Genomic DNA, 12,819 nt, shown 5'->3' on the forward strand with positions numbered 1-12,819 from the left:
CTCACCATAGCCCGTGCTACTTGGAACTTTCTTCCAGGTAGCGAATCTTTAACAACAAGAACAACAACCTCTCGTGGTGGCTTAATCTTCATCAATCAATCAATCGGTGAAGCACGGGAGACATCTCCCGTCACGCAGGGTGCAGTCGCACCTCCACAGATCTCCAGTATCAGCTCTTGATACTGGTAATGGCTCAAAAGGGCCACCACTTACGGGCTATTCATGCCCGTGCCACCTTTTGGCTGGCTTAATCTTCATCAATCAATCAATCAATCGGTGGAGCTTCCTCAATGTTTACGTCGCCATCTTGTGAAGACAGTCCACATTTACCCCACACATTAAGCTGTGTAACCTAGTAAGCCACAAACATACATGAGTGCAGGCGATGAGTCACAATAACGTGGCTAAAGTAATTTGACCAGACCACACACTAGGTGAAGGGACGACGACGTTTCGGTCTGTCCTGGACCATTCTCACAATCGACTTGAGAATGGTCCAGGACGGACCGAAACGTCGTCGTCCCTTCACCTTCTAGTGTGGTCTGGTCAACATACACGAGTGGAAAGCGTTGATCAAGCGGGAAAGTTGAGCTTAAGGTCATAAGAGAACCAGGAAAGCCATTAGTTTAGAGATGCAAATGAGTTTGATGTTTGAGGACGGACGGTGCACATTGGTGTCTGGGACGGTCGGTGCACATTGGTGTCTGGGACGGTCGGTGCACATTGGTGCCTGGGACGGTCGGTGCACATTGGTGTCTGGGACGGTCGGTGCACATTGGTGTCTGGGACGGTCGGTGCACATTGGTGTCTGGGACGGTCGGTGCACATTGGTGTCTGGGACGGTCGGTGCACATTGGTGTCTGGGACGGTCGGTGCACATTGGTGTCTGGGACGGTCGGTGCACATTGGTGCCTGGGACGGTCGGTGCACATTGGTACCTGGGACGGTCGGTGCACATTGGTGTCTGGGACGGTCGGTGCACATTGGTGTCTGGGACGGTCGGTGCACATTGGTGCCTGGGACGGACGGTGCACATTGGTGCCTGGGACGGTCGGTGCACATTGGTGTCTGGGACGGACGGTGCACATTGGTGTCTGGGACGGTCGGTGCACATTGGTGCCTGGGACGGTCGGTGCACATTGGTACCTGGGACGGTCGGTGAACATTGGTGCCTGGGACGGTCGGTGCACATTGGTACCTGGGACGGTCGGTGCACATTGGTGCCTGGGACGGACGGTGCACATTGGTGCCTGGGACGGACGGTGCACATTGGTGCCTGGGACGGACGGTGCACATTGGTGCCTGAGACGGTCGGTGCACATTGGTGCCTGGGACGGTCGGTGCACATTGGTGTCTGGGACGGTCGGTGCACATTGGTGTCTGGGACGGTCGGTGCACATTGGTGTCTGGGACGGTCGGTGCACATTGGTGCCTGGGACGGACGGTGCACATTGGTGCCTGGGACGGACGGTGCACATTGGTGCCTGGGACGGACGGTGCACATTGGTGCCTGGGACGGTCGGTGCACATTGGTGCCTGGGACGGACGGTGCACATTGGTGTCTGGGACGGACGGTGCACATTGGTGCCTGGGACGGTCGGTGCACATTGGTGCCTGGGACGGACGGTGCACATTGGTGCCTGGGACGGACGGTGCACATTGGTGCCTGGGACGGACGGTGCACATTGGTGCCTGGGACGGTCGGTGCACATTGGTGCCTGGGACGGTCGGTGCACATTGGTGCCTGGGACGGTCGGTGCACATTGGTGCCTGGGACGGTCGGTGCACATTGGTGCCTGGGACGGTCGGTGCACATTGGTGCCTGAGACGGTCGGTACACTTACTAACACCTCAAGACGGTGTGAAAACAGGTGATAAGCTCCTGCTCCAAATTATATGACATCTTCACATTCACTTTTTTCTACAAATTGAAAAAAAAAAATGCTTAGTATTAGGAGTCAAGATCACGGTGATTGGAATTTGTCTGTCATTTATCTTTGGTAAGTACGACACTTTTTGTAACGAATGTTGTAAACTATTTTACTTATTTCACGTATTTTGGATTTCAATGTGTTCTCTCTCTAGAAATACATCCCCCCCTCCACTTTATACCATTGAATACACAGTCAGGTGTTAATTCATCACACTAATATGATGTGTCGGTGAGAAAATCCGTAGGAGCAGTGGTGACGATTCGAACCTGTGTCTGGAAACACCCGCCGCATAGGTTCGAACCCTTATCGCGGCTTCTACGGGCTTTCTCATACCATTGAGAAGTTGCGTAAGAAGTGTTGTTCAAAGTGACATTAAGCCAGGCTAACCTGTGAATTTGTTTGTGACGTCATATTCAAAATCTGTACAAACTTATATAAATTCTTGTTTTAAATTTAGTTGCTTTGTTTCAATCTTAAAAATTATTTATTATTTAAATTTTAAATATTTGAAGGTATTCATGTTTTGTAATTTCAAGAGAAATTGTTCTGTCTTAAAAACAAAGATTAAGAATTATAAGGTTGGCGTTCGATTCCTCATTGGCCAAGTGATTTGGCGCCATTCCTTCCCTCCGTCCTCTCCCACACTCTTTCCCATATATCTCTTCCATGTGCTATATAGGCATTCTGGCTTAGCACTTTCTCCATATAATTACCTCCCTTTCAGGATTGCAATAATCATTCTCATGCAACACAATAATAATGATAAGATCAGGCTAGTTATATAATGGGGAAAATTTTATGTACTCTTAGGAGAGGATAACGTTTAGGGGTATAGGAGGGGGGGGGGGGGTACTTCAAAATACAATATAGAATCACCTACTGTATTATTGCAGTACACACTAACTTTTGCCTCTACCTTCCAATAGAAAGTGGGTAGTCGTGGACCCCATACCCATCCTGTGGGTGGTCGTGGACCCCCATACCCATCCTGTGGGTGGTCGTGGACCCCCATACCCATCCTGTGGGTAGTAGTGGACCCCCATACCCATCCTGTGGGTGGTCGTGGACCCCCATACCCATCCTGTGGGTGGTCGTGGACCCCCATACCCATCCTGTGGGTGGTCGTGGACCCCCATACCCATCCTGTGGGTGGTCGTGGACCCCCATACCCATCCTGTGGGTGGTCGTGGACCCCCATACCCATCCTGTGGGTGGTCGTGGACCCCCCATACCCATCCTATGAAGGGTAGTGGATAAAGTTAGTGAGTCGCATAAAACACTCAGGAGCCCCAAATTGCTAAGCTCGTCCGACAGTTTATGTATATATCAATAGTCTTGTTATAAACACAAGGGGGTTCAATAAGTGGGGGTTTGAAGTAAAGATATTGGTCTGCTTGTCTCAGGTTCACCGTACTACGGCGCCGCGCTGTTCCCTGGGGCAGGCGACCGGCCCACCTCTACCGTGGGTGTCCACGCTGGCATGAGTCTGGCCCTCGCCTCGTTGATGCCACCAGCGCTGCCTCTGCTGCCTCACGCTGCTGCTGCCGCCGCTGCCGCCGCTGCCCTCATGCCCTACCATCACCACCATCACCACCTGCAGCAGCAGCAGGAGCAGCAGCACAGCGTGGCCGGACCCAGCACGCAACACAACCATTTCCCCTTCGCTGCGCACCGCAGCAGCAGCAACAACCACAGCCTCTACTGTCCACCAGCTCGTCCTCGAGCGCCCAGGACCTCGACCTTCACCGTCGAGGAGCTGCTCAAGGATCAGCGCGCGACGTCTCCCCAGCGTGAGATGGACACTAACTTTCCGGTCATTGTTTCCAGTCTGTATGGTACTCTAGCCCCACCGCCCTCACCCACCGCTGACACCCACCAGTGTCAGCACCCCTCCTCCACCACGCCCCCACACCACGCCCTCACCCACGCCCTCACCCACGCCACCTCCACCTCGCCTCCACCACCACACCAACGCCGCCTCCACCACTCCACCACCACGCCCCAGAAGCTCCGACAACAATTACTCGACTGCTCCATTGGCCGCGAGGAATTGGTTGGGGGAGAAAAGCACCCCCAGCTATCGTCACCCCTTAGCTCCTCCCCTGTGTCCTGCTCCTCCCCTGTGTCCTGCCCCTCCCCTGTGTCCTGCCCCTCCCCAGTGTCCTGCTCTTCCCCTGTGTCCTGCTCCTCCCCCATGTCTTTCCTGCCCTCCCCCGGCAGCAGAGTGGCCTCGCCCCCTCTCCATCACCGCTTCCATGACACTTTCCACTCCATTTGTGCCACCACGACCCACTCTCGGCCCTCCCTGGCGTCGCTGGCCGCCCACCCGCCCACCACCACCCACCACCAGGCAACGCGGCCCTCCACCACCACCCACGACCAGGCAACGCGGCCCACGACCACCACCCACGACCAGGCAACGCGGCCCACGACCACCACCCACGACCAGGCAACGCGGCCCAACACTATCACCCACGACCAGGCAACGCGGCCCACCACCACCCACGACCAGGCAACGCGGCCCAACACTATCACCCACGACCAGGCAACGCGGCCCACCACCACCCACGACCAGGCAACGCGGTCCTCTACCACCACCCACGACCAGGCAACGCGGCCCAACACTATCACCCACGACCAGGCAACGCGGCCCACCACCACCCACGACCAGGCAACGCGGCCCACCACCACCCACGACCAGGCAACGCGGCCCACCACCACCCACGACCAGGCAACGCGGCCCACCACCACCCACGACCAGGCAACGCGGCCCACCACCACCCACGACCAGGCAACGCGGCCCACCACCACCCACGACCAGGCAACGCGGCCCACCACCACCCACGACCAGGCAACGCGGCCCACCACCACCCACGACCAGGCAACGCGGCCCACCACCACCCACGACCAGCCAACGCAGCCCACCACCACCAACGACCAGGCAACGCGGCCCACCACCACCACCCACGACCAGCCAACGCGGCCCACCACCACCACCCACGACCAGCCAACGCGACCCACCACCACCACCACCCACGACCAGCCCCCACGACTCTCTCCAGCGCCCCACAAACCCCCGCCAGGCTGTGGGCGCTGCTCCCCATCTCCCTCCCCCACACCTACACTCCCACACATCCACATCCCACACACTTTCCGGCCCCTCACGGCTTCCCATTCCAGATTTCCTTTCCACACCTACAGCACCACCACCCCGCCCCCTCCACTCCTGACCCCTTCCCACACCTACGACCCCTTCTCCCCCCTGACCTCCAGGGGGTCAGCCATGACCAGAGTCAAGAGAATCTCCGACACCAAAGTTAGAATAGTTACCCCTGATCAGTGAATTTTAATTTACGGCAAGGGGTAACTCCTGTAAATTGTCCACTCGCCACAAAATTACATTTTATTCTGATAGTGAGGCCTAAATGGAACTCCCGAAGCATCATGGTGATAATGACTGTCCCCCCGGGTGCCCTGGGCATGCCCTACCACACTCTCCACTCACCTGGGTATATTGCCCTCATGCCCACTGGTGAAAAAATGTTGAGTTTCTTCGCATATTTCTGCGTGATTTGTGTTGGTCATTGGCTCGTCTCCCGCTTGCATGCTGAAATGTGTGTTGGGTCAATATGGTGTCCTCGACTTACAGTGTGGGAGTGTATGGTGACCCTCCACACAGTGTGGGAGTGTATGGTGACCCTCCACACAGTGTGGGAGTGTATGGTGACCCTCCACACAGTGTGGGAGTGTATGGTGACCCTCCACACAGTGTAGGAGTGTATGGTGCGCCTCCACACAGTGTAGGAGTGTATGGTGACCCTCCACACAGTGTGGGAGTGTATGGTATCCTCTACTTACAGTGTGGGAGTGTATGGTGACCCTCCACACAGTGTGGGAGTGTATGGTGACCCTCCACACAGTGTGGGAGTGTATGGTGACCCTCCACACAGTGTAGGAGTGTATGGTGACCCTCCACACAGTGTGGGAGTGTATGGTGACCCTCCACACAGTGTAGGAGTGTATGGTGCGCCTCCACACAGTGTGGGAGTGTATGGTGACCCTCCACACAGTGTAGGAGTGTATGGTGACCCTCCACACACTGTGGGAGTGTATGGTGACCCTCCACACACTGTGGGAGTGTATGGTGACCCTCCACACAGTGTGGGAGTGTATGGTGTCCCTCCACACAGTGTGGGAGTGTATGGTGACCCTCCACACAGTGTGGGAGTGTATGGTGCGCCTCCACACAGTGTGGGAGTGTATGGTGACCCTCCACACAGTGTGGGAGTGTATGGTGACCCTCCACACAGTGTAGGAGTGTATGGTGACCCTCCACACAGTGTGGGAGTGTATGGTGACCCTCCACACAGTGTAGGAGTGTATGGTGACCCTCCACACAGTGTGGGAGTGTATGGTGACCCTCCACACAGTGTAGGAGTGTATGGTGACCCTCCACACAGTGTGGGAGTGTATGGTGACCCTCCACACAGTGTAGGAGTGTATGGTGACCCTCCACACAGTGTGGGAGTGTATGGTGCGCCTCCACACAGTGTGGGAGTGTATGGTGACCCTCCACACAGTGTGGGAGTGTATGGTGACCCTCCACACAGTGTAGGAGTGTATGGTGACCCTCCACACAGTGTGGGAGTGTATGGTGACCCTCCACACAGTGTAGGAGTGTATGGTGACCCTCCACACACTGTGGGAGTGTATGGTGACCCTCCACACACTGTGGGAGTGTATGGTGACCCTCCACACAGTGTGGGAGTGTATGGTGTCCCTCCACACAGTGTGGGAGTGTATGGTGACCCTCCACACAGTGTGGGAGTGAATGGTGTCCTTACACACAGTGTAGGAGTATATGGTGACCCTCCACACAGTGTAGGAGTGTATGGTGCGCCTCCACACAGTGTAGGAGTGTATGGTGCGCCTCCACACAGTGTAGGAGTGTATGGTGACCCTCCACACACTGTGGGAGTGTATGGTGACCCTCCACACACTGTGGGAGTGTATGGTGACCCTCCACACAGTGTGGGAGTGTATGGTGTCCCTCCACACAGTGTGGGAGTGTATGGTGACCCTCCACACAGTGTGGGAGTGTATGGTGCGCCTCCACACAGTGTGGGAGTGTATGGTGTCCCTCCACACAGTGTGGGAGTGTATGATGTCCCTCCACACAGTGTGGGAGTGTATGGTGTCCCTCCACACAGTGTGGGAGTGTATGGTGACCCTCCACACAGTGTGGGAGTGTATGGTGCGCCTCCACACAGTGTGGGAGTGTATGGTGTCCCTCCACACAGTGTGTTAGTGTATGGTGTCCCTCCACACAGTGTGGGAGTGTATGGTGACCCTCCACACAGTGTGGGAGTGTATGGTGACCCTCCACACAGTGTGGGAGTGTATGGTGCCCCTCCACACAGTGTGGGAGTGTATGGTGCCCCTCCACACAGTGTGGGAGTGTATGGTGACCCTCCACACAGTGTAGGAGTGTATGGTGACCCTCCACACAGTGTGGGAGTGTATGGTGACCCTCCACACAGTGTGGGAGTGTATGGTGACCCTCCACACAGTGTGGGAGTGTATGGTGACCCTCCACACACTGTGGGAGTGTATGGTGACCCTCCACACAGTGTGGGAGTGTATGGTGCCCCTACACACAGCGTGGGAGTGTATGGTGACCCTCCACACAGTGTGGGAGTGTATGGTGACCCTCCACACAGTGTGGGAGTGTATGGTGACCCTCCACACAGTGTGGGAGTGTATGGTGACCCTCCACACAGTGTAGGAGTGTATGGTGACCCTCCACACAGTGTGGGAGTGTATGGTGACCCTCCACACAGTGTGGGAGTGTATGGTGTCCCTCCACACAGTGTAGGAGTGTATGGTGACCCTCCACACAGTGTGGGAGTGTATGGTGACCCTCCACACAGTGTGGGAGTGTATGGTGACCCTCCACACAGTGTGGGAGTGTATGGTGTCCCTCCACACAGTGTAGGAGTGTATGGTGACCCTCCACACAGTGTGGGAGTGTATGGTGACCCTCCACACAGTGTGGGAGTGTATGGTGTCCCTCCACACAGTGTAGGAGTGTATGGTGACCCTCCACACAGTGTGGGAGTGTATGGTGACCCTCCACACAGTGTGGGAGTGTATGGTGACCCTCCACACAGTGTGGGAGTGTATGGTGTCCCTCCACACAGTGTAGGAGTGTATGGTGACCCTCCACACAGTGTGGGAGTGTATGGTGACCCTCCACACAGTGTGGGAGTGTATGGTGTCCCTCCACACAGTGTAGGAGTGTATGGTGACCCTCCACACAGTGTGGGAGTGTATGGTGTCCCTCCACACAGTGTAGGAGTGTATGGTGACCCTCCACACAGTGTGGGAGTGTATGGTGACCCTCCACACAGTGTAGGAGTGTATGGTGTCCCTCCACACAGTGTAGGAGTGTATGGTGACCCTCCACACAGTGTGGGAGTGTATGGTGACCCTCCACACAGTGTAGGAGTGTATGGTGACCCTCCACACAGTGTGGGAGTGTATGGTGTCCCTCCACACAGTGTAGGAGTGTATGGTGACCCTCCACACAGTGTGGGAGTGTATGGTGACCCTCCACACAGTGTGGGAGTGTATGGTGCCCCTCCACACAGTGTAGGAGTGTATGGTGACCCTCCACACAGTGTGGGAGTGTATGGTGTCCCTCCACACAGTGTGGGAGTGTATGGTGCCCCTCCACACAGTGTGGGAGTGTATGGTGTCCCTCCACACAGTGTGGGAGTGTATGGTGACCCTCCACACAGTGTGGGAGTGTATGGTGACCCTCCACACAGTGTGGGAGTGTATGGTGACCCTCCACACAGTGTAGGGAGTGTATGGTGTACCCTCCACACAGTGTGGGAGTGTATGGTGACCCTCCACACAGTGTGGGAGTGTATGGTGACCCTCCACACAGTGTAGGAGTGTATGTAGTAGCATCACATAACACAAGAGACCAGAACACAACAGCCACAAATACGGGAAACTCTTCCTTTGAGCGTAAACTCGTGTAAATATATCCAATGAACCGAAGTTTACCCGTCAACTGCCATTATTTAGTGTTTTATTGAATGTTTGATGATTATAAATGTGTTGTGTTCCTAGAGTTCGACACGCGGCCTTCTGAGGCATGATCTTATAAATGTTGACTCCATGTACATCTTTGTTGAATATAATTGAGAACTAATTAATAATTATAGGCCTACTGTATTGTTAGCCCTCACCTGTAGGTACTCAAGAGGCCTATATAGACTGTACTGAAACTTTCTAGTCAAGTGTGTTAGTCATTAATAAAGGCATTACGAACGACAGTGCTTTAAGTAACAAAATCCTGTGATATTGGTAATTGGTGAGAGGAAGATAAGCCTATCAGCTCAAAATTAGTTTCAAAAATATATATGTACTTCCTTCTAGTATGGAAATGGAATTCATTTATACTAATTTAGTACATAAATTTTTTCGAGAGCAAAGGCTAGGAAATTTGAGTTACCCCTTTTAATGCCTCATAGACAAAGAAAACCAAATAAATGAATGGTAAACTTATTTAAAAATTTGGTTGATATTCTCTTAATTTAATAACAATAATAATTCATTGTGTCGGGGGACAGGAAGCCAGGTTTTATATACAGTACACTTTAGGCCTATACCTAGGTCACTTCACTCCCCCCCCCCCGGGTCAACCCCACAACAAGCTAACTCCTGGGTACCTATTTACTGCAAGGTGAATAGGCGCATGAGGTGAAAGGAAACGCGCCCAACCATTTCTGTGCCGCCTGGGATTCGAACCCGGAATTCTAGATTGTGTGTCGAGAACGAACCCGACTGTACTACCGGGACCCTGAATTACTTGGGGAACTTTTTTTAAAGTCGTTATGCGGTAGTTTATACATACTAGCAGTCGTTAGCAGTCGAAGCAGACGTTAGCAGTCTCCGTGGTGTAGTGGTAAGACACTCGCCTGGCGTTCCGCGAGCGCTATGTCATGGGTTCGTATCCTGGCCGGGGAGGATTTACTGGGCGCAATTCCTTAACTGTAGCCTCTGTTTAACGCAACAGTAAAAATGTGTACTTGGATGAAAAAAAACGATTCTTCGCGGCAGGGGATCGTATTCCAGGGACCATAGGATTAAGGACCTGCCCGAAACGCTACGCGTACTAGTGGCTGTACAAGAATGTAACAACTCTTGTATATATCTCAAAAAAAAAAAAAAAAAAAAAAAAAAAAAAAAAAAACATACATACATACATACATACATACATACATACACAGACTCCCTGTCCCCGACAAAACTAGTTATATATATATTGCGATATTTGTTAAATAATATTAATTTTTAATTAGTCTACCAATATAATTGAAGAGCGGCTACGTTTTCTATAGATCAAGTTTGTATTATCGTTTTCTTTCAGTGTCTTTTTATTCAATGTTCAGAATTTTACTTCTCATCTATAGTTAGAGGAAGGTAATTTATCTGAATATACCTGAGGGCCACCAACTTTAGCGGCCTCAACGGGGACAGGAAGCCGATGGCTCGTCACGGATCCCCCCCATTGTTATTGCTTATAATCTTTTCCAGCTGAATTTTGAGCAAGAACTGAGTAGGTATTTATATCAAGTCTCTCACTGATGCTAAATTGATGAATTGAGTAAAGATTACTAATACAGAATATACGTTAATCTATTTCACGACTTCTGCATTGTTAAATCTCAGTGAATGATCTAATTTGATTTGTAACTGGCATTGTGTTAGATAATAACTTATTATTAAAATCTTTAATGACAATTTAGCCTAATCGAAGTAATTCAATAAAACCTTTAAGTCTGGGATGCTCCCGAACGTAGGTTCGAATCCTCGTCACGGCCCTTGTGGATAAATTAAATACAAATAATCGCCAACAGAACCTAAACACCTAACTTAACCTATGCCTATATATGCACAATATGCTAATATATTATAACATTAATTTATATTTAAGAAAAATCCTGTTTTGAATCAACAGCATGTAAAAATTTATGCGTCTGTGCGGTCGACCGCTGGATGGAATGGACTTGAGTCGAGGACGGGTTGAAACAACGGCTTTGGCGGCTGGATCAACGAGCATTTGGCCTTTGTTGATGAGGACGGACTGCTTGAATTATTGCGTCTCAATATGGACGCTTCCCCGGACGAATGAGAATCGGATTGAGCGGTTTATAGTTAGGCAAAAAGTCTAAGTTAGTCTAATAATTAGTCTAAGTCTAATAGCCAAGTTAGATATTTTTCGAATAGCAAGAACAAGCTGACGGGAAAGTGAGTGAAGGATAACTATCAAGTGGTAAGCGCCAAGCCATTACGAAGAGAGTGAAGGAGAACATGTTAACGCTAATGCCATATAGCCAGGACACGTGGTGCTCTCTGGCGGCCACAGCAGGAAACACGACGCCGCAAGGTAAACAAAACACAGCTGATGGCCACGTGGGCCGCACAGCTGATTGGTTAGGTAAGTTTGTCTTGTTCGGGTATGTTGAATTGTGTAATCCCAGGAGGGAATGTTGTTGTTTAAGATTCATTATTTGGAACAAAAAGTTCCAAGTAGCACGGGCTATGGTGAGCCCGCAGTGGGCTTTTTAGTTATGACTACAGTAAGGATGTTAAATGCTGTGAATAGCTGTGTGTACTCAGTCATTAGCCAAGGGGGGGATCTTGGGGACGTGAATAAGCCTATAAAAGGCTTCCTGCCAATGAGTCAACACAATGGCTCCAAAGGGCCACCACTTACGGGCTATTCATGCCCGTGCCACCTTTTGGGTGGCATCAATCAATCAATCGAGTCAACACTCACACAACAGTTGTCAAGCTCCCGGCCGGGTACCTATTTACCGCGGGGTGAATAGTGGTATTAGGGTGAAAGGAAATCGTGTCCCACCTTTCTGTCCCCCGCCCAACGGGATTAAAACCCGAGATTCTCGATTGCGAGTCCAGAACGAGTCCATCTGTGCTACCGAGACCCTATACGGATTAATTTTGTTTGTACAGTATTTTTTTTTTACGTGATTTTTACCAGATTTGTTTTTACCATTGATGAACAAAAAGTTTATAAACTAAATAAAAAACTGTCCATTTAAAAAAATTATTTAACAACTTTATTTATTTATTTATTAAAAAAATCCCCATTGAAGTAAATCTCGAAATTTGTTCAATAATAATTAACAAATTCGCAATATTTATAACAATAAATAGCAAGAAGTTGTTAATAATTAATTAACGAATTCTCATTAATTCCAATTTGTTATTGTCTAAGGCAAATGACCGGAAGCCTAATTCAAAATACGATGATAAATATATATATTACACGAATCAATATTTACAAAATACTGCGTAATCGACTCTTTCTTTTCGTGAGTCATTTACAGATGATACTGGACTGTGTGACGCAGGATTTATGGATTTTACGGATTTATTTACGCAATTAATTAATTAATTTATTATTATTTCGAGGGGCGGGCCGGCGTCGTTGTCGTACCGCAAATCACCAGACCCGGCCCAACCTCGTTGTCGGGCGTACGACCGCCCGCGGGGGGGGGGGGGGGGGGCTCAGGTGCTCTAGCGCGCTCTCTCTAGTGTGGTGGAGCTCTCAGGGTGCTCAGCTGTGCTCCAGTGTGACGAGGATACAATGGTAGAGCTCCCAATGTCGTGGGAGCTCTACCACGCTCTCTAGCGTGACGAGGCTCTTGTGGGAGCTCTACCGTGCTCTCTAGTGTGATGAGGTTCTTGTGGGAGCTCTACGGCGCCCTCTAGTGTAGTGGGAGTGATGCTGGATTGTGTGTGTGTAGTTGACCTACTTATCTGTCCCAGTGTAGCCAGCGCGGTG

The 12,819-nt window shown here is 51.3% G+C and overlaps 1 protein-coding gene across 1 annotated transcript in view; it reads right to left on the minus strand.

Annotated features, from left to right (window-relative positions):
- Window positions 1-10,521: 10,521 nt before the first annotated feature.
- LOC123771163 (acidic amino acid decarboxylase GADL1) overlaps window positions 10,522-12,819 on the minus strand; it is a 26,843-nt gene continuing 24,545 nt past the window's right edge. Inside the window, exon 5 of the mRNA XM_069324650.1 lies at window positions 10,522-10,597. Coding sequence (XP_069180751.1) covers window positions 10,522-10,597 — 76 coding nt within the window. The remainder of the gene's footprint in view (window positions 10,598-12,819) is intronic.

The sequence above is a fragment of the Procambarus clarkii genome, chromosome 14 (assembly GCF_040958095.1).
Source record: "Procambarus clarkii isolate CNS0578487 chromosome 14, FALCON_Pclarkii_2.0, whole genome shotgun sequence".
NCBI lineage: Eukaryota > Metazoa > Arthropoda > Malacostraca > Decapoda > Cambaridae > Procambarus > Procambarus clarkii.